Consider the following 27,471-nt stretch of genomic DNA (forward strand, 5'->3'; position numbering starts at 1 on the left):
CGCCAAACAGGAAGCTATTTACCACAGTCTAGAGTTCACCATGAGCATTCAGCTTGCATCCTAGAATATGAATAGTCATCACTTCAGTAAGCATGGAGCCCCAGGAAGCGGATTTTTCAGCAGGAGTTGCAGCCAACCCTTGCTGGACACTTTGACATTTTGTTATTTCAGGAGTATAAGCTCTCGTCAACCCAAGCTAGCCAGATCAGGAAAGTACTGCCAGGAGGATCATTCATCTATTCGGAGTAGGCAATCAGAGTCCATAGGCAGAGACTAGAGTGGAGGAGTACATACTTTCATAGGCCCAATTACGTTGTCTGTGTGAGAGATCATGGGACCATTGTTGCAGGACACAGGTCAGAGCACAGGCCACATTCTCTTTTGAGGTGGCGGCATGCTCACCCAAGGTTGATTCTGGGATTGTTGGAGAAGATGTTAACAAGCTATAGACTCTAGCGGATCACTAAGGCACAGGTGCAGAGTTCCAGCACATTGCAGATGGAGTGCAAGAGACCTGAGAGGTCTTTATTTTAATAGTTGGTGCCAGATATGTGGAGATCTAACCTTCCACAGGAGAGATGGATCACTGAAATTTTCTCAAGGCTATAGGTGAGAGGAGGCAAACTCTTGAAGCACCCTGACATATGCTATGTGGATGTAGGATAGTTCATGAGCTGGCCAAATCAGAGCTCACCTAATGGCACCCCATCGCTCTATTATTAGTGGCCACTGACCTATAAGACCCTGGTAAAGATGATTAGCAGCAGACTCTTCCCCCTCTTACCAGTAATCCTTCATGACACTCAGACAGGTTTCATTCACAATCAGAGCATGCTAGATGTCTTCACTTCTTTCAGGCCCCAGAGTGGGCATATTACAATTGGTAGGAAATTGCCACTCTTCTTCTGGACTTTGAGAAAGCCTATGATAGGGTTGATTGGGACTTCCCAGATTGGACTAGCTAGGCTTTCTGCAACAGAAGATCCAGGGTGCTCAACACATAACAAGACAACCAGCAGCAAGGTGACCATAGCAGGATGGAGAAGAGAGGAGTTTCTCCCAGAGAGTCAATTGGACAAGTGTGCCCACTGGTTCCATATCTCTCTACTCTTCATGGAGGCAATGTCTTATTTTCTCAGAGTGGGTTGGCGGGTCTTAGGCTACCTGTGAGGAAAGAGACACAAGTATTAGATGCAAGGTATGTAGATCACACAATATCTAGCCTTAGATAGAGATCAGCAGGCCTAGCCTCTCCTGACCTTACTTGAAGACTTGGACGAAAATTTGATTCATAGAGCTGTAGGGGAAGTCATGGACCCTTCACCCATACCTTGTTTGGCCTAGGTTATCATTCTTGGACTGATAACTGTGCATTTGGGAAGGCCAGAGCTGGATTGGGACCCAAGGGAGTGGAGTTGGCCTGCTTCTTTAGTCTCCCAAACAGCCATGAGTTTCTTTGCATACATGGCATAGGTCCACTTCTACTATTGTAAGATGGCAGTGATTATGCCACCATCAACACTCGACTCTCGATAGAAAAAACATCAAGGACCTCTTCAGACACACCTTCTAGAGACACCTATGGGATACCTAGTGATTGAGGAGGGTCCTGTATTCTCTTTAGTTAGTGACCTATAGCATCTAGTAGTAGGTAGCTAGTTGGTTAGATGCAGCATGATCCAGTTTGTCTGCATTGCCCACAGCAATGTCTATAGACCCCAAAAAACTATTTGTAGACATGTGGGGCAGGACATGGGTGTGGGAAGGAGCTTGTAGAATCCTCTGTCGAGTAGAGCATAGCCTCGATGCATTAGCTTGAGAGCTTTCTAGTGAGTCTGTCAACTAGGAATGCCATTTACTTTATAAGGCAAACAAGCATGACACGATCGGATCATTGAGATTGGTTTGTGTGGAGTGGTGGCCCTAGAGGCATTGCCCAACTGATAGGTCTTAGAGACTTCGGAGATGTGGGACCTTATTGGAAGCCTCACAAGGTGGCACATTTAGAAGGCCCGCGACCACCTAACATTCAATGGAGAGATCCCTTCTATATATTACCTGCTACCTCCAAGGCCAATGGGAGCAACTTGAGGGCAACCCATTTAGGATTGTTTCTTCAAACCTAGAGTTACCATAGCTTGTTTTCAAATCTGAGGAATGCTTATTTCAAGTGATGTCATAACCTCCCACCATGGTTTCTTTCCTCCATTCTCCCAAACCACCCACAGAGGCTTTTTCTATATTTATTTTGGGCTGCATTCAGCTCTAGCTAGACTATTGCACAGTTGTAATTTGTTGTATTTTCATTTGAGTAATATAATTAGCCACACTATATTTTGTGAAAGGAGGGCATTTCATGATGTCAAAACAATAGATTTCTCTTTTACACATATACACAATGACATGTACAAAAGCACTAGAAGAAAAAGGGACCAAGCTGGTCCACACCTCTTATGTCCACCTTCCTCTCGCTTAGGAGAATATGAGATGCTACTAGAGATAGAAGTGGACAAGGGAGCACATGCAAACAGGTGGTGGATAGTGAGAGATATTCTTTGCTCATGCTCGAAACATTTGGTCCTCACTGAAAAATACTAGTGAAAGAGAGAATGATGCATGCAATCTCCTCAAGTTGTATCTATGAAACAAAACCAAGAGGAGCTGCTATTCTATCGCTATGGTAGACCTTCACTAAACATAACGATGTAGTGTCAACACACTAGTAAATCATCAAATTTCTCGAAAATGCTTTTTATACCTCTTTTGGTTTCATGTATGCAAGAAGAAAAAGAAGAATAGAAATTAGAAAGAAGATTTGCCATAGTCAACAGTGAATCGTCCTTACTAGTCAACAGTGAATCGTCCTTACTATCAAGAATAGAAATACTAGTAACTTGGTCAAGAATGACAATGTTCGATTGTTACACAATTTCTGACTACCAAAGGAACCATAGAGAAAATTGCAGATGCAAAGGTCAATGCCCGATTGGCCTGCAAGGTGTGGTGGTCCCAAGCCATGTGATGTCCTCATAGACAACAAGAAAGACTTGACTAAACGGCCTTGTAAGAGCCTAGGGCCCACTCACACACTTTATTGTAGAATCACCACACTTGGACTAAAGACCCTAGGTGGCTCTATCCGCACGTGTATTGGTATGGTTTCATGGTATCTGACACCAACTCTAGTAGTAGAGGCTTGTTCCATTTGATATAAGCCCCCAAGCTTGAGGGCTAGCCTAATAGTCTCTCTACTAGGAGGTGCATGTCTAATGTCCATCTCATCATGTTTCTTTCAATGCTTATATGGCTTATGCCATGTCATGTCTGCAAGTTGGAGATCTAAGTGGGCATTAAATTGATATCAAAGCCACACCATACTCTCTACCAAGTGCCATGCCGATGTGTATTAACTCATTGGAAGCTCATGGGACCATGATGGTCCATGCTCCACAGATCTACTCCAATCACGATAGGATGTATGGGATGTTAATAGTGGGAGAAGTAGACATAGGGAGCACATGCAAGCAAGTGGTGAGCATAATGAACTTTTCACGTATCCATTACTCATGCGCCGTGGTTAAGCTAGTTGTGTTTTGAGGATGTTTGGTTCTACATTATTCCCTCTCATTTCCTACCCATGGAGAATGTAAAAGTCGACCAAGGTGGTTATGACCAAACCTTTGTGAGGCATGATGGTAGAGGAGATGCACCCTAGAAACAGAGTGCTTCTTTCCATGTTCTGCTGGTTTTGCAAAAAACTAGACTAAAAGGACAATTTCCAGCCTATCATTATGCCAAAAGCAATGGCAAGGAGGTCTTTGCAAGTAGCTAAATTAGTGACAACTGTTGGCTTTTTGTTTCTGGTTTGTGATTTTTTTTCTTTTTCTTTTATGTTGTTTGTGTGTGTGTGAGTGTGCGGTGGGTGTTGGGGTAGCGGTTTGTTGTGTTGAGCTCTTGCGGGACTAGACCCATCCTTTTTCCCATCCATTACTGTATGCTAATCAAATGTAAGATTAGCCTTTTACTCATCATCCCCCCACTTCAAAAAACATTAGTGCGAAGCTCTCAAAGCTGCTCACAGATAGAGAGAATGCATTTCCACCAATAGCTTGCGTAGGCCTCTAACAAAGGCCTCTTTCAAGGTAAAAGGAAATCAGACCAGCAATCCTTTTAGGTGGTGAAGACGTTGAAAAACATGAAAAAGCTGCTTCTTCAATTGAGCTTTGCACTAGCCTCGACTCACATAGTATTCTTCGAGCTCATGGTGTTTCAACTCACTCTCTTACCCACCCTTTCGAGCACCAACTCGCAACAAACTCCTCATCAAATGAACAAGGGAAAAACCTCCCAGGACAACATTGGCTCAATCTAGGAGCCAAGACCTTATTGTGCTCCTTCTTCACTATGAAAAGGCATATGATCACGTCAATAGGGAGTCCTTCGAGGGCACGATGCTTATAGGCTAGGATATCCTCACCAATAGGTCAAGGGAATAACCGCTCTTTACTTCTCAGCACATAGCCAAGTTATGACCAATGGGGCACAAGGAGACACATTCAACATTCAAATATCAATTGAATAGGGCTGTTCACTACCCCCTTCTTCTCATTTGAAGCAGAGACTATGAGCTCCTTCTTGAGATACAGATCTAAGGCATCAGAGGCAATAGGTTACCCATCCTTGAGTTTGAGGGCCTTCTTGATGTGGAGTTTGTAGATGACACAGCAGTCTATCTAGATAGGGAGAAGAGTAGCGTTAGGGCCTTTGTAATGGCCATGGAGATATTTTGTAGAGTAGCAAGTGCCTTAATTAATTGGCACAAGTCCTTTGGATTTGGGGTATGTGACTTTAGGCATTTGAAGTGGTGACCACATGAGGATTTCACATGGGTTCCCCATGCCACCATAGTGAGATATCTTGGATGCCATGTGGGGATTGACCTTACCTCAAAGCAATAGCTAGCACCTCTCCTCTTGACCATAAGACAGAAACTTCTTTAGTGGAGCTCAGCGAGACTCTCACTATTTAGCAATGTGTCACAAGAACGTGCAAGTCAATTAAGTCAAAATGACAAGCCAATTTTGACCCTAGGACAATAATTTAGCCGATAAGTGTCAGTAGTAATACTAGGGACTAGCATTAATTAATTAATTAATGCCACTCTAAAAATCAATAGAGGTTGGGGACTACTCCAAGTTACAATTGGCCTAGCCAATTTAATTATGGATGGGCAATCAAAAGGGTTGAAATTAATTTTCAATATTACTTAATTCTAAAAATTAATTAAATATCTCGTAATACTGAAAAATGTGTTTAGAAGGCTGCCACTTGGCAAACATGCCCATGCAAACTAAGAAAACGTTTTTGGGAGCTAGGTCTCAACCATTCAATTAGTTTACAGCTTGGGGGAGAGAGAGAGGGAGTTGTTGGTCCATTTTCTGATTCGAGAACAACAATTTGCTGTAGAAGACAGCCATCTAGGGGCCTCAATAGGCAAGGGACCATAGGGAATCACCTTCCAAGGGCTAGCAACAGCATTGTTGATCAGGTGACAGCATTATGTCTAGCAGTAGGTAACTGCATTAACTGCAAGCTGGAGTAGGCAACATGCATAATTTAGGGTTTCTCACAAAGAAAATCAAATTTCTCTCTCATCTTGGCTTTCTCTCACCTTCTCCAGCCCATTCTCAAGAGATCTCAGCCATTTTGAGTAGATCTCGACCAAATTTGGTGGACAGCAAAGTGTAAACCCAAATTTTTGTAGAAATTAGGATTTAGCAGCCACCTTGGGACGTGTACTAACAAGAAAAGGCATTGTACATTGAAATCAGCACCTCAAATTCATAAAATTAACAAGGATTTCAGATGTCAAGCCATCCATTGTGAATTGGGGTAACATTTGGCTAGTTGTTTGTGGTTCCATTTGTGCAATTCCTTGGGGAAAATCAAGGGGCAATTGGTCCAAATTGCTCGCTAATTGCATGTACAGAAAGGGGCTTTTGGATCAGCAAAGGATATTGTGGAATCTCAACTTGTACTCAATCCATTAGCAATTAAAGTTAAAGAAATACCAAAAAGGACACTAGTTTTGGAGCCGACCGGGTGTCTACTATCCAAAATTTTTAAGGTAAATTGTGCATTTCAATTTATGTTTATTTATTGATTGCTGTCATTAAGTGCTTAATCAGCGAATTACCACATTCTCCAAGAAGGAAGGATGGTTTCACGTGGATGGCATGCAATATACATTTACCAGTCATGCAAAACAAGTAGAATTGTGTAAGTTACATGTGGTTTGTAGTTGATGCATGCTTTACGAAAGTATCGTGTGGTACATCATTGCTACGAGGTGTTGTTTATGCTCACTTTATGCATTACAATGCCTTGATGGTCAGAACAATGTTGGATTTTGGCATGTGGATGCATCCCTTATGGTTCTAATAGTAGTTATGATTCATCTATATGCATTGTAACTGGTTTTAGTGACTGAAACTTCACATACAAAGGGCACAAGCATGGTTAAGCAATGGGTGCACATGTTGTTTGACTACGATGCCAACATGTATTTCCAGTAGTGGCAATGGAAATTCCATTGCAATATGCTTTTGCTTTGACACAATGTAGCACAATCGAGGACGATTGCAAGGATTTCAAGGGGGACGTCTGTCACGGGAACGTCAAATTTTGAGATGCTTTAATCTTGCTAGTTTTTTTTTTTTTGGCAAGTAAAACGTGGCCGATTATATCACTCAATGGATGGGACCAAGAAGCCATGGAGGGGGGTGTATCACCATCTGGAGCTACCTGCCTACATCATCAAAAACAGGTCTTGGCAGCCCCAAGTGCGCATGAAATGACAACGGAGCTCCTCACGAGCCCTCAACTCGCCCTACACCTGATCCCATCAGCCGCGGAGGGAGTGGATGATGGAGGTCCATAGCTCTACTGAGCTCGCTTGTACTGAAAGTCTCTCTCTGCCAAAAGCCTCCTGACACCCCGCCTGCTAAATATGCCATCCAATAAAACTCCCTATGATCTCCCATACCTCAGAGAGGTCCGCTAAGGGCTCCAATACCTGGCGGATGGGTAGAGCCTCCAAACCGATCACTGCGCACGACCCTAGCTCAATAATGAATATCATGTCCTGCATCCGGGCCTCATACAGAAGATGACGGCCCTAGTTGACTGCCTGCCAGCAGAAAGCTCCCCATGAGATACATCCAATGTTGGGTACTATATGGTGAAGGATGCAGCATACTTCTATCCACACGAGCTACACTGCCTCACACGACCAAAGGCAATGCTTTGGGGTTTCCAGAGGCTACTATGTGCAACGCTTACAACCTCCCTCCTTCTATATCTGGGCAACCCAACTTCGCATCACCAAGCCTCCATGTGCCACAAGCCATAAGAAATACGATACCCTCCTCGCCCTCCAACTATCCCATAGGCAACGCCAGAAGGTCCGTCAGAAAGGCTCCCTAATGCTATCCTCCGCCCAGTGCCTGCTACGTGACGGCGTCCAATCCATATCCTCCTGCATCAATATGTGTCTACCAATCCTGGCCGTCTACTCCAGGAACCTCGGTGGTTTCTTAGCAACCTTAGTGGCCGACCATAGCCACTCTCTTGGATCCCACTCCAGCTCATCAAGTGGCCTGCCCTCCCAGATCTAGAGGCGCCACTCCTTGAGCTCTTCCCAAAAGACAAAAGGGTCCATCCACCATGTCTTCCCCTAAAGGCCAATCACCCAGATCCTCCTCCATGAAAGGACAGCTATCCCCTCATCCTGCTGCCCTCTGTCAAGAGCCAAATGCCCCCCTCTTGTATGGTGGAGAAGGTCCTAGGTGGAGCGCCGCCCACTTTACCTGCTACCTGTAGGGGGATGCCTACTAGCGAAAACCTAGCGGCCCATATCTCCCGGGCTCTATCAGCTCTCGTATCGGGGGAGCAAGCCACTCCTGAGGTATTGCTGCGTCTATCTTCCTTCTCCTCAACTCCACTCCTCTTTGGCAGCCTAATACTTGCTGCAGCATCTCCTCATCCACCATCCTGTATACTTCCCGCCATGTCCTGATGGTAAGAGCCAGGCCGGCCTCCCAACCAGAGCCCACTAGATATGGGGGCGATTGCCAATCTGTGCCCCTTCCCGATCTTTGACTTAGGGGTTCCAAATCACTGGCTGACGGTCTATCTCCTCCTCCCAACCTAGGGGGCTCTGGATTAGGGCCTTACAGAGCCCCTACCACACACGGAGCAAGCTGCGTAGGAAACGCGATCTGGGGGGGTGATCTGGGCTGAAGTGAAGATCCATCTCAGGAACGACCTCCACCCACCACTAAGCCTCGGTCTACAGTCCTGAAGACCCTCCTGCAATAGGACCTCCAAGTCTACCCTCCTGGTGTAAGGCCGCGAACAACTAGCTTTACCCAAGAGGGCCATACTCTGATACTCCTGGTGTATGATCCCAAGCCCTCCCTCTGACCGATGCCGTATGATGGTCGCCCACGCCACCTTGGCCCTAGAATCCCTAGAGCCGTCTGACCCGGATCAAAGGAAATTCCGCACTAGGCGACAAAGCTGCACAATGCAGGATGAGGAGAAGCACCAACACGAGGTGATATACCAGGCCGTCGCTAGGAGGGTCTGGTTAACCACCAAGGCTCGGCCTGCTAGTAAGAGACGAGCCCTGCTCTAGTGGGCAGCTTTCTCCAAATAGAATCGAGGACTGGAAGAAACTCCTGGGCAAGAGTGATGTCGAGTGCCACTTGGAACCCTAGGTAACGGATGCAATCTGTTCTCTGCTCACCCATCTAAATCCCAAGTGGACGCCCCACTCCGTGCTAGAGTCCAGATCTGTGAGGAAACCAACCGACTTTCGCTAGTTGATTTTCACTCCCGCTGCAGAACAGGGTACCTCAAGAGCTAGCCTCACTCTCTCCAGCATGAACTCATCGTCCTCTATATAGAGTGTTGTATCATCTACATACTCTGAGTCTAACAACTCAGTCTCCTCTCTCACTGGAAGTCGGAGGCCGCGTAATCCACTCACACGTGACCTGAGGAAGTGAGGCATTGCCTTTGCAAAGAGTAGAAACAAGTATGGGGCCAAGGGGCAGCCCTACCAGACCGATCTCTCTAGTCAAAACTCCTCCCCTCGCATACCACCTATGAGAATCCTATTGGTGGCCAATCTATAAAGTGTGGAGATCCCGCGAATCCACGTCTGGGGGAAACCCAACCTCACCATGGTGCCCTCTAGGAAATCCCAGTCCACCTATCATAAGCTTTCTCGAAATCCAAGAGTAGTACGGTCAGTCTCTACCCACTATGCTGAGCCCACTGTCCCCTCAAAGAAGGTGAATACATTGTCTAGGATGCTCCTATCCTAGACAAAGCATGTCTATGTGTCATGACCGATGTCTGGAAGCACATGGCGTAGTCACCTACCAATCATCTTTGCTAGTGCCTTAAAGACCACTAACAATAAGGTGATCGGTCTCCAAAGGGAAAGCTCCAACCGGTCTCTCCCTTAGGAGAGAAGACTGATATGGCTTGCCGAAAGACTCCGTGGCATGTCCTGAAGTGAAAATCTCCTAGAAGGCCATCAGTAGGGGTTTCTTCACCACCTCCCAGTAGATAGTGAAGAAGGCCTAAGAGAGGCCATCCTCTCCCGAGCATTTATGCCCGTCCTGTGTATGGAGAGCCTCCTCTAGTTCCTTCTTTGTGAAGGGGGCTAGAAGGGAGCGTCCCATCTCCTCTGTGACGAGGGATGAGATGTGATCCCAGACCTGCTATCTATATCGTTGTCCTCTAGTTAAGGCTATCTCTAGCTGCAAAAGGCGTCTGTAGTAATCGGTGGCAATCTCCATCACCTCGTCTGGGCTAGAACGAATCCTCCCACACTAATCTTGAAGGCTACGTATCTGCTCTCCTAAGATGCAAGGCTGGTGCACCTAGAAAAACTCCCTACACATCTCGTCTCCCTTCCGCGCCCAGAAGGTTGTTGAGGTGTGGAAAGAGAACTCCGAGCGTCTGTCCTCTAGGCCAGCGATGGTTGCTCGCGCGCGCACCTTTTGTGCGTGGAGGGTGGGATCCCCTGGTGTCTCTTGTAATAATCTTTGCGTGGCTGCAAGGTCCCGCCGGAGTACTCTCTCCTCCTCCCAGCTCTGCTGCCTGGCCTATATGGCTGCCTCTTGGCAGATACTGGTCAACTCGGCTAGGACCTCTACAACCGCCTCTGCGATCCGGTCCCTCCTGCCCCACTCCCTTGTCCAAATCTACTCAATCTCTCTCTTCAACTTCTCCCTCCTACACATCGAGTCAGGGATCCGACAGGATCGTGTGTCTAGGGCAGATGCTGGGGGATCAAGTGCCAGGAAAACCGAGCAATGATCGGACAGTGTGGTGCCCGCCAACTGCCCAATCTGGCCTCCACGAAAGCCTTCCCACTCTCCCACATAGAACCTATCCAACCACTATAGCAAGACTCCACCTAGCTGCCTGTATCCTCAAGAGAAGTCCAGTGACCTCTCCCTCCTTTGGAAGGCAAGGTCTCTCCAAGCATTGCGTGCTCCTACTGCCAGTAGAAAGACCTCCCATGCCTCTTGCTCCTCCCCAGCCATGCTAGTCCTCTAAAATCTCCAAGTAGTTTCTGCCTTTGCCTTGTTGGTCCTCTAAAATCTCCAGGTGGTTGAAGTCTCGTCCAACAATCCAAGAGTCCACCTCTGAGAGTCCATCCGTGATCTCCACCCAAAACCTGTTGCATGCCCTAATCTCTGTAGGGGAATAGACATTGAGGACTCCAAGGCATGAGTCCCCAATATCCAATCTAATCCATAGAACCCTCCCTGCCACTATCGTAATGTGGTCTCATACACAGGCAGTGAGACTCGAGCCAATAGAGGTGCATACGCCTCCACTCCTGCCGTGGGCACCGATGGCGTGCTCCCAATAAGTGTGTGAGCTGCCCGAAAGTACCTTTCCTACCCGCTGGGCCTAGGTGGGAATAAGCTTGTGCTCCTATAGAAGTAAGATGTCGATCCATCCGGCAAGGGCACGCTTCAGCTCCTAGCGAACAATCAACTTCTTGAAACCACCTGCCCCACTTATAGTGGAGGCTATTCACATTCCAAGATGCAAGGTGTAAACTCATAGGGAGACCTGTGACTGACCGAACAAGCATCTGTTTGGTGTGAAAGCTGCTGATTAAGAAGAGGAACTATGAGGCATACGTATACGCTTTGTTGCCGGCCTAGATGATGAACTCCATTCCCCCATGGTAGCCCTCTAGCGGACCATGGGGGTGATGGATACGCCTAGTGGTACCACCAAGGCATCTATCAACCAGGCTGAGAGGCGAGACTCCATACACTAGTAGAAACGTGCCGCCTGTGCCAGGGACCACTCGATCACATCCATCGGCAGTCTCCACTCTGCGGAGGGGCTCGAAAGATAATGCTCAGATGAGGGACCTCGGCCCAAGCCCACCAATTGATGTCCATCATACAACCCGGCCACTGCTGGGAGAAAAGTGCCATTCCACCTTCTCCCATCCACTGGGAGATGTGATTTGCCACATGGCTCTTCACCTCCTTCTCTATCTGAGTCGTTGTCCAATCTCCTGTGTGAGAGGTCTGAAGGAAGAAGGTGCAGTTTGGTCCATCCGATGGTGCTAGTAGATGGATCTTGCTGGTCAGCGGGGGGGTTGGCTAGTCAGCGGGGGTGATGGTGGGGAGAGGAAGGATCGAGGGACAGTAGGGTGGTCGGAGGGACCCGACGAGTGTGGAGGGGGGCCAAAAGCTCTAGGTGAAGGGGAGTGTGGATTAGGGTCGAGGAGGCAGCCGTATGGAGGAGGGGGGCCGGGGTGGGGGCTATGGCCCCTCGCGTGATATGGCCTGTGACGCCTATATGGGGGGTGGATGTATAGACCTGTAGACCTGTGAGGTAGCGCGAGGAGGGGGGGCCGCATGGTGCTCTATCGGGGGGGGTGACGCTCGCCCTCTTGCTCCCTGCCATGGCTGTGTCTGCCCTGCCGTCTCCCTCTCTATTGTCTCTGTACTCATGTGAAACCTTCCGCATCCACTTGTGGGCCTATTGGCGAAGCCGCTCTAGCTCCGAAGCGCATGCACTCTGCTGCCTGGTGCCCAAAGTCATGGCATCGCAGGCACTGCCCTAGCTGCCCAGTTACAATGACCTACCTCAATCTCTAGGAACTGTGGAATATTCTTGGTCTCTTTCACTGCCACTTGTACCTTTGGGATTCCTGCGGCTATCACTGCCTCCGCAAAATAGGTGGAAAGGACATTGCCGAAGAGCCATCCAAAGTCTCCCACAAATTGGCGATACTATATCGCCAATCCAAGCAAGAGAAGGGTAACCAAGTGTCTAAGGAACTTGTTGTGGAGCACAAATGCCTCCACTATGAAGCCACTGTACCAAGGGACCATGTGGATGACCCCCTTCATGGAAGCATAGGGTGAACTGGCCAGTAACTCATGGGCTGCGTCAACCGAGGTGAGTCGAATCATGAAGATCCCTTGCCCCATTAGAACCCCCTCCACTACCTGCACTATGCCGATGCACAACGTGGAGTGAAGCGAATCCCGAAGCTGGGCCCTGGTTGGAGAGTGACCTACTACCTAACCAAAGATCGTTGTTTCTTTAAGCTCCAGCTTTGTGGCACGGATGGCTAAGAGCTGTTCCTTAGAGAGGACGACGCGCAAGGTGTTTGACTGGGGGGGAAACTCGCAGAATGCACCAGCATCTGAGGTTTCCATTGCACGTCCCTACTGAGAACCTACCAAACACGTTGTTGCGCTGCCGGAGAGGGAGGGAAAGTTGTTGCAGAAGAAGGGAGCAACTGGGAGAGGGGGGGGGGAGATTGGGCACCCAAGTAAGCCGGCTCGCAATGGCCACATTTCAGGTGTTGGGCCTGTCGGACGGAGCTAGGCTGCAGTACAAAAGAGGCAGAGGACCAGGGCGAAGGAGGCGGGGAGGTCAGGGCGGAGGAGGCGGGGGTTCAAGCCCTCAACTAAGGGGGGACCAGGCCGAGTTCAGGCGGGGGGAGAGGAAATAGTCGACGGGCGTTACGCTAGGGGGAGGTCACTGGGCGGACACAGCACTGGGCGGACATAGTGCGGAAGGAGGCGAGGTCAACCCTGGTGGGGGGAGAGAAGTTGTGCCAGGGACAAGGCGAGAGGGAGGCGGAGCAGAAGGCGGGGGATAGGTAGGGGAGTAGGCACAGTAGAAAGCGGGAGAAAACACGTACGATAGGGGGGTGGAGCAGGAGCACACAGGTCAGTAGGAGCAGATCTTGGTGAGGATAGGAATCCGGCTTGTTACCGTCTTGGTGGTGCCTTTTAATTTTGCTACTAACATTTGATTAGGTTATTAATCAAATGTGCAAGGTTGTTTAGCACATCTGATGCACATGGCAGTTATTTGATGGTAATAGGAAAACAACCTAAGGATGCAGTGGGTGTCAAAGGCAAAAGTTGTGATAAGTTATGCCAGCTCACCTTTGGTAGTCAGTTAGTGTCAGTTTAGACCTTAGGATAGTCTTCTGACCATTAACTGTTACTGGTGACACTATGGACTAACATAGTAGGCTGGCAACCGCAGTTTTTGGCCTTGTTGGTAGTAGACGAAGCTTTGGGGCAAATTTGATAGGTTGCACACAGAATTCAGCCATTTTCCCACAGAGAATCTCCGAATTTTTTCTCTCTAGCATTCTCTCACCTTTTCCAGCCCATTCTCAAAATATCTCAGCTTATCTCAACCATTTGGAGCGCATTTCAGTCAAATTTGGTGGATAGCAGAGGATTTCTGCTGTAAACCCTAATTTACAGCAGTACTCAGGGTTTAGTAGTCGGCTTGGGACCCGTGCTATCAGTAGAAGGCATTGTACACTAAATTCAGTACGGTGAAATTTTTGGAATTATCAGGGAATTCACAGGCCAACCCATTCATTGTCAATTTGGGGCAAGATTTGGCTAGTTGGGGCCCAATTAGAGCAAGTCCTTGGTGAAATTGAAGAGGCAATTGGCCCAATTTGTATGCTGATTATATCTAAAACAAGGACTTTTAGATCAGCCGAGGTGATTGTTAAACCTTGGCTTGTACCCAATCCATTAGTCAATGAAGTTAAAGAAATATTGAAAGGGCCATTAGTTTTGCAAGAGGGTGTTTACTGTCCAAGATTATCAAGGTAAAGTGCACATTTCAGTTTATGTTTAGTTACTGATTGCTGTAATTAAGTGCTTGTTCAGGGAATTACCACCGTCTCCGAGAAGAAAGGCTGATTTCATTAACACACATGGGATATGGAAAAAACGGGAGTGGGAAATTCTGAGGATATCATAGTTAGACTTTTTCCCCCCCATAAAATTTGTTATTACCTTTTGAATGTTGAGACTTTACGTATTCATGAAATATGTGAACAATGAGTGTGTAATTGTGTGACATTGTAATTTGTTATTACAACTTGGAAGTTTAGTCTTCTATGCTAGTTTGAAGTCACAAGTTTTGAAGATTAAAAATGTGTATGACCTTGTATCTTTTAGGTTTTTAAAGATAAAATTAGGGCCACGTATGGTTCATCCCTAGAAGAAACTTCTGATAGGGAGGCTTCAAGGTATGACACCTTCACATGGAGGAACATGGCATCCTAGCATCCGGTAGATTTTTAGGAGATCAAGACTAGAGAATTAGGGAGGCGCTTTGAGGTTAGATTCACAACTCCATTATCAGAGCATGGAGATCTATATCATGGGGGGTTCACTAACTACCCCCAACCAAAGCCGAAGAGAAGAGGAGGCAACCTTTTCTTTTTAATCACTATTTGAGATCAAAGTCGGGTCACACTCTTGGACAGACCACATACTTATCATGGAGGAGATTCTCTCTATAAGTCATTGCATTAGTGGGAGACTAGTTTGCTCTCCAAGAGCTACTACAGGAGGCTCAAAGATAGAGACTACAGGGTCTCAAGGGAGCCAAAGCTATAATTGAGGCCATGATGGACTACTAGACTAGCAAACAGATATAGGAACTTCTAAGACTTGGATTGTCCCTTCTCAATAGGAGATATTCTTCTAGCCATCATTGCGACTAGCAAAGATAGGACATTCACTTTTATGGTTGAGGAGGATGGTTGCCTCCAGTGAGAGGACTTTGACAAGACAGAATTCACTAGATGCTCTAGACAAAGGATAAGAGTAGTGGTACATTTCGAGAGGAAGTGGTGTATTGATCCAAACCCAACCACTTGTGTTGTAGATGGATAGAGATACTGGGCTTATCAAAGGAAGCCTCTACAAAGATTGTACTAGGATCACAAGTAAGAGGCCCAGCATGTGGCTATGAGGATGTTCAAGGGAGTTTTTCTTTTCTCCATCACTAGACAGCATCTAAGCAGGATCCCCACTCCAAATTACTCTCAGGTGCAGTGGAGCCAAGGACACTATCACAGACGGGACCTGATAACCAGTATCATAGCCTGGTGCAACTGGACCACAACATGCAGTCATGTTTTTTACCTTCACAATGCATCCACAGTTTTGAGAGGATGAGGAAGAGAAGAGACGCCTTCTTGCAGACATGGGACTCCCGCACTTTCTTCCATACCAGCCCCCAGATTGTTTGGCATTATAGCCCACCAGATTGGTTGTTCACACAGTCATTGTATTTGGGATGTACTCAGTTGCTCTTTATAGAGTTCCTTGCCCTTTGTATTTTGGCCCAGGTTTTTCTCAGAGGTGTTAATAGAATTTTCTTTTCTTGAAAAAGAAAAAAAAGAGAACATTAACATCCACTGTTCCATCCCCATCAGCCTAGAATCTAGAGGTGAAATAGCTATTCTCTATCATTAGACATTGCATTTGGCTGTGTGCGGTTACTCTTGTATGCAAAGGCATGCCATGAGACCAAGGAAATTGCTCTTGGCAAGAATATCTTTCTAGATAACCAGCCAGTCCTAGGTTTGTAATGGGTAACCCCAATACTGATTGGGTGCTCAAAATCAAAGCCTTGCACCAACCATGTCTAAAGCAGACTAACGCATGGAAAATGTGTAAAGTTTGCAACTTGATACATTCTTTTTGCAACATACCCTAAAAATCAAGAGCTAGAAGCCAGAAGATTCATGACAGTCCTCCAAGCTTCAACATCTTTGACAGATGATGTTAACAATGTACAAACTTAAGAGCCTCACATCACAAACTCAATCATCCAAAATGGTATGTTCAGCAAGATGGGAACTTCTTACCAGGACACGAGGCCACGATTCAAGTGGAAAGAAAACAGATACTCTTAGAATTAATTCTCCCAGTTGATCCACCCATTTATAGACTTCTGGTGTGCATAAAAAATGCATTAAGAACTAGCCTTCAAATCATGTTGGGCAGGCCAGTAAAAGCACTTTAAAAACAAACTCATGTAGGACGCAATAAAGTACCATGAAAATCATCCCAAACCATTGTTGCTTCAGATCCTGGGAAATACCTTCCCAGATCTACAACAGCAGTGACTCCCTGTGATAATGCATGTCTACTTGCTCTACTTAGAGCTTCTCTCCTTTCTTCTAAAGACGGTCCAGGTATGTTCATGGCAACCAGTTTCATAGCTGAGTCAGCTAAAACCCCTGTAGGTACTGCAGGAAAGATTGCCAAAAATAATAACTGTTCTAATGGCATATATCACAAACACAAGAAAAAAGGATTAAGTTGTACGGAGCTTTAGCTTGACCAATGCATCACCACAAACTTCAAAAATGTTATACTCATACAAAGTTGATTACTCAAGAAACTTTTTCACATAAAATTGTTTTTACCACTTCTGTATCAGGAAAATCTAGGTTGGCCAGTGCATTCTGTATCAGGACATTTAGGTTGCACAATGCATTAGCATATTTGTTCCAGTGCTCTACTAGTGCAGATTTGCCACTCTATACTGCACTAAGCTCATTCTTCAGCGTGGATCAGTTCTTCAGTATAATATTATCCTTTGTTGTACAGCACCAACCAGACAAGTGAAAAGATTATGCTTAAAAGAAATCTCAGCCTGCATAATGATGATAAAAGGGAAAAGGGCTTCCAAAAGACGAAAGTAATCATCATGTGAGGCTGTCTTTGTTCTACCATAAACTTTATCAAACCTGTCCTGAAACAGATTTAAAAATACTTACCACCATACTCATCCTTGATGATGCTTCCCCCTTCAGGATCTGCTACAGTTCCATCAACACCTGATAACCTCATAGCCAATGAGTTTGCAAAGCCCATGTGACCGTCAACTCGATAAAGCCATACCTAACTCATCACAACAACAGTTCAAACAGATCTTAAAGATGCAAAAGTTTATTCCTCTCAAAGTGAAGTTCAATCTATGAACTTACAGGAAACTCTTCGGTAAAAGGATCAATCCAAGAAGTTTGTGGCAGTTCTCCACCCCACTTTTCATTATTCCAGCCTCCACCCAAGACCCATTTTCCAGCCTGTCCCCCCAAACCTGAAATATAAAAGAAATACATACAACTCTCTCTCTCTAACTCTCTCTCTCTCTCTCTCTCTCTCTCTCTCTCTCGATGGCATTCAAATTAAGTAAAAGTATTTACATCATGCCTTCTGGCCAGCCATGCAAATCTTGTCAATCACAAGTCAAACTCAAAAAGGCTACCAAAAAATAGCACACAAATACCATGCAGGCAAGAGGAGAGGGAACCTTGGGCAACAACCGAATGGCATCAATCTTCCAATCTAATGGCATAATACCAGAATTCCACACTTGCTAACACAGGCGAGTCAATGGGTCTTTAAGCTGTTGCACATTAGCTGAAAAGAGCTCATTAGGAAGCCCATCCCAACCAAGGCTTTTCCTTCCGGGTAGGTGAGATAGCACTTCTTCCACTTCATCTTCCTCCAGTAAGTCCACCCATTCTGGTTTGACCTGGTTGCTTACCAACTCGCAAATATATCCGCGAGCAGCGAGTACAGCATCAGAAAAATTCTCTTGCAGACCCAGCAAGGACTTAAAAAAGTTGACACACATACGAATGATGGAGGCCGGGTCAGTCACCATAACACCATGTTCATCCATTAAGCGCACAATATTCTCCCGGGCATATTTCTGATGCAGGAGAGCAAAGAATTAATGGGATTGACAATTATTATCGTATAAAGCTTCGGCTCTGGCCAGCAGTTTGTATTTTGCATATTCCTGTTCCTGATGAAAATGAACCATGCCTTTCAACCATTCAATGCATGTGAGCAAGTCATCATTAGAATCCCCTGATTGACTTAGAGACAAGGAGTGGACCAATAAAGATTGGGCATGGGCATTCTGCAATTCAGTACGTAAGGAGGAAGCTTGTTGAATATCATACTGATGAGATAACTGTCTGGCATTATCCCTAAAAACGGCCCATGCGCCCCTTCCTCCAAATAGGACCTTCAAGCTAAAAGAAGTGATCAATTGCTGAATATACTCCAAAAACTGATTTTGTTGTAGCAAGAAGGGCCTGAAATACATGAACAGGTTTATGGGTCATTTCCAAGACCAAAGGGTAGTGATCTAATAAGACATGCTATCGTTCCACCCACATGTCAATAATTGCCGGAAAAAAGGAATCACTCTGACAAATATATATCCAATCCACTCTGACCCAGGTGTTAGGATGCTGCAAATATCGATAGGTATAACCAAATTGTGATGGATACATCTAGGACCACATGTCTTGCTTCAAAGATCCAGCTGCAAGGGCATCCCAAGCCTGTGGCTCAGGACCATCCATAACTGAATGCAGAGAAGTAGCCTGATCCCCAGATAGACATGCATTAAAGTCGCCCATGACAAAACCTTGACGAGCCATGGAAAAGCAGTGCAGGTAATCCCAAAGTTGACAATGTTCCCTTGCCATAGAAGGAGCATACACACCCACTAACCACAAAACCTCTCCCTCATAAAGAATCTCCAGAATCACAAATCGGCCTTGAGGGTCTTAAGAAACCAGCTATGGTTGCAAGTAGGATTTGACGGCCAACATAACACCAGATTTATACGAAGCTCGACCACTGAAGAACACAACGTAATCCTTATAAACATAAGAGGATCCAGCCAAAGCATGGAGCTCTCTCTCTCTCTCTCTCTCTCTCTCTCTCTCTCTCTCTCTCTCTCTCATGTAATGACTAGTTATATTATATCAAGTCACAGAATGAGTACAAAAGTCAGATCATAGAAGAAATACAAAATCGCGGCAAAGAAGTAGAAGAGATTTCCATATGCCAAGGAACTAGATCATCCCTAGGGAGAAGATCAGCATGCTGAATAAGATCTAACTGCCAAATGTAAAAGACCCTTGAAGATAGGCCTGCACAGCCTGCAAACAGTCTATGCAGGGCAGTGCAGCCTGTACAAACTGCCCACCCCCCCCCCCCTTTTTTTCCCGTAAAAGGTAATTGTATTAATTACAAAAAAAGGACAAGATTACAAGGTTATAAGATACAGTATAGTGCCATCATAAATCTAACACATCACATTGAAGGTACAAAGGAAGCAGAGTGACTAAAGGGGGGTTGAAGAAACTACAGTGTGCCAAGCAAGTAGATCTTGTCTAGGAAGAATATCTATTAACTGAATCAAGTCTAGCTGCCAACGAAGATCTCTTTTTTTCGTGAATGAGTGTACATTAATATTGGAATATTTGCATCTGGCCTTCAAGACAACCAAAACAGCAAGGAGACAAGTCTCACATTTTTGCATCAGACCATCAAGTTAGCATAGAAAAGAACACACGGATACAACTAAAAGTCTATCACAACTCTAAATCTAGAATGTCACTCAGAAAGCTGGAGTAGAGCAAAAAATATCCAGCCAGGGAGCAGCAATGTCAGGAAGAACCAGATCAGTTGAGACCATAGAGGAGATCTGCCATAATACTATACCACGAACACGGGCCACATGACCATGGATGACCCATACTGAATCAAAAATGAAGGCATTCCGAGTACACCAAATATGCCACAGGGCTGTCCATCTAAGGAAATGGAAAAGGCAAGAATAATCTGCATGCAAAGAAGACGAGGAAATCATGTTTTCCATAATCCATGAGCGAATTGATATCCGGTGCTGAGTTGCCGCGGACCACACACAAGAAACAAAAATCCAAATTTGTCTAGCAATAGGGTAGGAGACAAAAAGATGAAGCATTGTTTCATCGCATGTAGTACAAAACACACAATGACCGGCAGAGATCATGCGGGCTCGCAACACATCACCCCCCAAATGTCTGGTTATGTTTCCCCTGGAGATCACAATTCCATGCTAGCCCTGGGCTTGCAAATCATTCTCCGTGCACGAAAGCAGTGTAGATTTCTAAGTGTTAATATGAAGTCCTGATGCGAGAGCAAAAATATTCCATGCAACCATTGCTTGATTCACATTCAAGCAATCGGCCTTAAGAAACATGAAGGAATCATCTGCCAAAGATTGCCCCAAAAATTGGGCCCCACTAGGAAGAGTCAGACCAACTATCTCCCCTTGATCAGCCAATCTCTCTCTCTCTCTCTCTCTCTCTCTCTCTCTCTCTCTCTCTCTCTCTCTCTCTCTCTCTCTATATATATATATATATATATATATATATATATATATATATATATATATATATATATATATATATATGAATAAGTGTATATTAATGCATGGGAATATTTATATCAAGTCTTCAAGCCAATCAAACAAAATGGTAACAACTCACATGAAGCGCGCCTTCTAGCCAACCGGAAAATCCTAACAATTCACATGTCAAGCCAAGAGACAACCAAAATGTAGCATACAAACATCATGTTGGCAATAAAATAGAAGTAGAGCAAACAATATCCAGCCAAGGAGCAGCCACATCAGAGAGGACTAGGTCCACTAAAACCATGGAAGAGATCCGCCATAACACTAATCCTCAAACACGGGTCACATGACCATGAATGTTGGAGGCCAAATAAAAAATGAAGGCATTACACGTGCACCAAATGTGCCAAAGAGCTGTCGATCTGAGAAAATGGAAGAGGCACAGATGATCTCATTGCAAAATGGAGGAAGAAGGGTTATTGGCCATGACCCAAGATTGAATAGGCATCGGCTGCCAAGTCATGGAGGTCCACACATGGGAAACAATGCTCCAAATTCGTCTCACTAGAGGGCAGGAGATGAAGGATGATGCCAAGTCTCATCACATGTAGTACAAAAGATACATCTACCACATGAGATCTTGCAGGGATGTAGCACATCGCTAACCGGAAGATCTCCGATAAGCAATCTCCACATAAAAACTTTCCCTTGATAAGGAATGTTGGACCTCCATAATTGAATAAACCTCTCCCGCCACTTCACTCTGCTATCCCGAGCATGCCAAATTTTATTGGCTTTCTCAATAACCCATCACATATCCTCTAACCATAGTTGCCTGGAACGAGGAACGGGAACGGGGCCCCCTGAAACGGGGGGAATGTCCAAGGTCGGAGAACGGGAACGGGGGGAACGGCACATGTCTTAAGTGCCCCAAATATGCCCTACATGACCGAAATTTCCCCAAAGAATGTCCCTCTAATTGCCCCAATACCCGTCAATGCTTGAAATTGACCCAAATGTCCCAAAATTGACTCAATTACCCCCAGAGCTCCAAATTGCCTTGAGTTGCCCCAATTATCCCAATTTCCCTTGAAATTAGACAATATAAATGGATGAATACCTTGGAATTGAGGATCGGCTGAAATTTGATTCTGATTTGCAAGAGTTGATAATGCATCAAATTTGCAATTTGCATGGACTCCTAATTAGCTTGTGGGTTGTCTTGACACTTTGAATCTTCAACCCGAGAGAGAGAGAGAGATTAGTGTGTGCACATTAGGCAATGGAGATGGGTGAATATGTGGTAGAAGGATTGTGACCCAAGCAAAAAAAAAGGGGAAAAAACGTCAATTTTCAGCCAACAGGCCCGGAACGGTCATTCCAAACAAGGAACAGCAAGGGGAACGACAGGGAACGGTAGGGAACAGCCTTGGGAACGGCAAGGAACGTTCCCTGGCCGTTTCACCTCCTTGGAGGGTTTGGAACGCGTTAGGCCGTTCCTACAGGCGGGAACGGCCGTTCCCTGTTTCTATGCCTCTAACATCTTATGGTAGATCTAATTAGCCGACCTTTTCTAAAAGTCATCTAGTTTCACAAACATCCACTCCTGTCAAGGGGAAGTACGCTGAAAAGCAGACACTGGATTATATTGCTAGAGTTGTTCCTACAAGGTCAACCAAGTGTGGCTACAGCCTCTTGGCACCCAAAAGTACTGGCATATGCGACGAAAGGAATAAATACAGGACTACCCACGAATGACAGTAGCTCTTACTATCAATAGCCCCAAGTGAGCCATCCGGTTGAATTTATCTCACTATAAATCCTTATATGGCCAACCAAGCAACTTGGAAGTCGCCAACACTTCTGCTTGTAACAAATTAGCCTCATATCAAAGATCAAGAGGACGCTTGTAAAATGAAGAATCTCTTGCCATGAGGCAATCAAATGAGTAAACATGAATGACTAAAGTTTTAAAAGGCCATGTTGAATTCAGCACATGCCACCAAGATGCTCAAATAACTGTGCAACCATGGGTGCTACCAATCTCCTCGATGAAAAATTTCGCAACATCCCTCCACGGATGACTCTGCACACATAAAGCTTGCAAAAGTGCCATTCTCAAAGCTGTCATATGAAGCTTGACATCCAACAAAGCAGCTCCCCCCAACTAGAGTAGTAACATGCTACCGAGATATCCACACCTGACCCAAACGATTGCCTTTCTTTTTCCATAACAAAAAGCAAATGGCTTGCACCAATTCCAAGAGAGACTTCTTGGTCCAAGAGAGCAAGGATAAACAATAAGGCCATACTAATCATGATAGATTGAGCCACTTCAAGCCGCACATGAAGAGGCCAGCCCTAAGATTTCCAATACATAAACCTATCATGAATACGGAAGGACATCCAATCAAGCAATGCTCTAGGAGGCATATCCACACCAATGGGATATCCCAAGTGCTGGGTAATATCACCTTTAGAAACAACAGCTTCCTACCTGCGTGATACTTGCCAATCAGTATCCATATAAGAAATCAATGCATATTTTTGAGCATTTATATGAAGGCCCAAGACTAAACCAAATAGACACCAAATAGTCATAGCCCAATTCACATTGGTCCCAGTCAACCTTAAAAAACATAAAGGAGTCATCTACTAACGAATGACCTAGAAGTTGAGGACCACTCGCAAGAGATAAACCAACAATCACCCCATCATTAGCCATCCTATCTAGCAAAGAGAGCATCAAGCGAGTGACCAATGCAAACAATAGAGGACCGGGAGGACATGCTTGACGAAGAGAACGAGATAAGGCAATCTCATATGTGACTCCCCCATTAAGCGCAACATGTGCCACTGCGTCCCAGCTAATAGTGTCAATAAGAGAACTCATGCAAAGACCAAAGCCCATGGTAGTCATCAATTGTCGCACGAAAGACCAACTGACATCATCAAAAGCCTTTTCAATATATACCTAGATCATAACAACCTGCTGGCCAAAGACCTTGGCATAATCCATCCCCATAAGAAAATCCAAAATATTATGCATAATGTTCCGTCCCTTGATGAAACCATACTAACGTGGGTAAATCAACTGTGGAAACGCTTTCTACAATCTATTGGCAATGACTTTGGAAAAGATTTATACAAGGAAACCATAACTAAAATGGGTCTCCATTGTTCAAAATACATCAGGAAGGAACCTTCGGCAAGGCCAGCAAAAGAATAATTGCAATCTTCCAATCCAAAGGCATCGATCCAGATTTCCATAAATGCCGGAGAAGGTGAGTTAGTGGGTCTTTAAGCTGCTCCACATTGACAGAAAATAGCTCATTGGGGAGGCCATCCCAACTTGGGCTTTTCCTACGTGGTAAATGGGATAGCACTTCCTTCACTTCTTCCTCAGTAATATCCACTTCCATCAAGTCCACCATTTCAGGCTTAACCGGATTTTGAACCACATCACAAATGTATCAACGAGCAGAATGAACAACATCAGAAAGAACTTCCTATGGGCCCAACAAAGATCTATACTATTCAAGGAACATCCAAATAATAGATGTCGACTCCACAACAATATTACCCTATCATTTATCAATCGCACAATATTCTCCTTGGCATATTTCTAACATAGACGAGCAAAGAAGTGATGAGTCTAACAGTTATTGTTGTGTAAAGCATCCAAACAAGCCAGCAATTTAAATTTTGCATATTCCTCCTCTTGGGGAGAGCTTGGACTCCACATTTCAATCATTCAAAGCATGCAATCAAATCATCAAAGGTATCCCCAGCCTCTTGCATAGTGACTGAATGTTCCAATAAAGAGCGCAAATACTGCAATTCAGCATGAAAAGGATATGCATGTTGAATACCATATTGTCACAACAACGCACATCTATCATCCCTAAAAACATGCCATGCATCGATGCTCCCAAACAGAACCTATGTGGAGGACACAACAATCAACTGTTGCATGCCCTTGAAAAGTTGATCATTCCATAGGAACGACTGATTAGAACGTAAAGGCAAGTGGGCAAGCAAAGCCTTGAAGGCATGTACTGGTCAATGAGTCATTTCCAAAACCAAGAGGTAATGATCGAAAAGGACGTGCTGCCTCTCCCCCACATGTCAATTACTATAGGAAGAAAGGAATCACTCTGGAAAATGTACATCCTATCTAGCCTAGCCCAATGGTCCAAATGTTTAAGAGATCAATATGTGAATCTAGACTCGTAAGGATGCAACCATGACCACACGTCATGTTTCAAAGCCAAGGCTGCCATAGCATCCCATGCTTGATGCTCCAAACCATCCATAACAAAGTGAGGCGAAGTCGTCGGATCCATAGACACACAAACATTAAAGTCACCCATAACAAGGCCATGGAAAGAGACTGTAGATCTTCCCAAAGTTGACGAGGGTCTTGAGTTGTATTTCGGGCATACACACCCACCACCCATATGTCAAAAGATGACACACCAGCAAGACAGTAGGGTTTGCGGGGAGGAACATGGAGTGAACTTGGCAAACATAGAGAAGAGAAGAGAAGAGAGGAGAAACTCTGATGAATGGAATGATGAAGATCTGAATCATGGAGTGGATGTGATACAAGGGAATAAGGGTGCCATAGCACAAGGAAGATGATGAAGACAGCCACGAACCACCAACCGCAATGTCCTCCTAAAGGGGTGTGAGGGTAGTGGAGAGGCTAGAAAGAAGAGGTGACAGACTGAATGAATCAACTATAAGGAATGAATGAGAGAGTGGCCTATAAATAGGTATAGTCAATCTAGGATGGCGCCCCTTTTTGGGGCTGCAAACCCTAAATGCAAAACACAAACTACGGGTGAAGGGTTACTCAACACCATAGAACCTCCCCCTCATATATAATCTCCACTACCAAGAATCGAACCCAAACATCCTACCTAACCAATCAAGACAACAACGAAGATCAAACATTCAACATAACTCTAGATTTCTAAGGAACCCAGCCACTAACAAATAACATAATGCCCTTATAAACATCGATGGAACCGGTGAATGAGTGTTGCTTGTATTCCACTATGCTAAAGAATATCCCAATCACTCGCAAAAATAGTCCTCCACAACCTTTACTACTTACTACACGACAAAACCCCTTTACAATTCCATAAAGCGAGATTCATGATAAACAAAGATGGGAAGAACTACTGGATCACCACTTTTCCCTTAAAATCCGCAGATTTAGTGGCCTAAAATCTCTACATTTCACTACAAATCACGTCCACAAGATCTACCCTTTGCAATCTAGCACTTGAAACATGAGGGAACAGATGCTGCTAAACACAGAATGCATCTCGAGAAGGCAATAGCCTATCACGTGCATCAAACCTCAAAGAAGAATCCAAGGCACCTATACTAACCACTGCAATAGCAGGCATGTGAGATGATTGAGGTTGAGGTTGAGTAGAATCCTTTACCCTTGCGTTGAAAGGTCTGTGTGATGAATAAATGCTGCTAAACATAGAATGCATCTCGAGAAGGCAATAGCCTGCCACATACATCAAACCTCAAAGTAGATTCCAAGGCCCCTATACTAACCACTCCAATAGCAGGCATATGAGATGATTGAGGTTGAGGTTGAGTAGAATCCGTTACCCTTGCATTGAAAGGTCTGTGTGATATTATCCTCCCTCCCTCCCTCCCTCCCTCCCTCCCTCCCTCCCTCCCTCCCTCTCTCTCTCTCTCTCTCTCTCTCTCTCTCTCCATGAATAAGTGTATATTAATGTTGGAATATGTACATCCGGCCTTCAGGTCATCCAGATAGAAGGTATACAAGTGTCACATCAGGCCTACTGGCCAACTATGAAAATACTCTCAAGCACAAGTCAAAGCCTAAAGGCAACTATAAAATAATACACAAATATCATGCTGGCTACAAAACTAGAGTACAGCAAACGATATCCAACCAAGAAGCAGCAACATTAGAGAGTACCACATCTGCTGAAATCATGGAAGAAAACTGCCATAAGATTAATCTACAAACATAGGCCAGATGACCATTAATACCCAAGGCTCAGTCAAAAATAAAGGCATTACGCGTACGCCAAATGTAACAGGCTATTTCATAAGGTTAGAAAACTCTCGTTTCATACCTAGGCGTTTCATAAATGTATGAAACACCTATTTTAAACTTCCACAAATGCCATGTCCCAAATGTCTTCGGACTTTTGTAATCATTGTTTATCATGCATTTACTTAACAAGTTGATATGGATTTTGACATTAATTGCTAGATTTTTGTATTGAGTTGTTATCCATGATGATTGCATATATGGATGGCTCCTTTTACAACTAAAGTTGGTGTTGGGCATGGATAGTGGACCATGATGCATGCAAATATTGAAGCTATGTTGAATGTTCATTTGCATTGTATAGAACAATGACTAATGCCAATCTATGTTTTCTACGGCACAAGTCACACACACACACACACACGTGCGTGTGTATGTGTGTGTGTGTGTAATATCATATATATATATATATATATATATATATATATATATATATATATATATATATATATATGTATGTATGTATGTATGTATGTATGTATGTATGTATGTATGTATGTGTGTGTGTGTGTGTGTGTGTGTGTGTGTGTGTGTGTGTGTGCACATATATATACATATATCTACACACACACACACATATATATATAAACTTTCATATTTTCTTATATCTCGAATGAAACCCATTTCATACCATCTGTTTTAGAAACCCTTGGCAACTATGTCACAAAGGGAGGCCAATTTCACCAACTGTTTTGGAGTAGTAACATGCTGCCATGATATCCACGCGTGATGCAAATGAT

General features: G+C 44.8%; 1 protein-coding gene across 5 annotated transcripts in view; it reads right to left on the minus strand.

Annotated features, from left to right (window-relative positions):
* The window catches only part of LAF3 (Amidohydrolase family), a 171,404-nt gene that overhangs the window by 104,380 nt on the left and 39,553 nt on the right, over positions 1 to 27,471 (minus strand). For all 5 annotated transcript variants that reach the window (XM_087672309.1, XM_087672307.1, XM_087672310.1 and 2 more), the window contains 4 exons: positions 17,396 to 17,508; positions 17,186 to 17,309; positions 16,457 to 16,651; positions 16,268 to 16,353 (listed from right to left, as the gene is read on the minus strand). In XM_087672309.1, coding sequence (XP_087528435.1) covers positions 16,268 to 16,353; positions 16,457 to 16,651; positions 17,186 to 17,309; positions 17,396 to 17,508 — 518 coding nt within the window. The remainder of the gene's footprint in view (positions 1 to 16,267; positions 16,354 to 16,456; positions 16,652 to 17,185; positions 17,310 to 17,395; positions 17,509 to 27,471) is intronic.

The sequence above is a fragment of the Lygodium microphyllum genome, chromosome 30 (assembly GCF_053477565.2).
Source record: "Lygodium microphyllum isolate KBCC chromosome 30, Lygodium_microphyllum_v1.1.10, whole genome shotgun sequence".
In the NCBI taxonomy this organism is placed as follows: domain Eukaryota; kingdom Viridiplantae; phylum Streptophyta; class Polypodiopsida; order Schizaeales; family Lygodiaceae; genus Lygodium; species Lygodium microphyllum.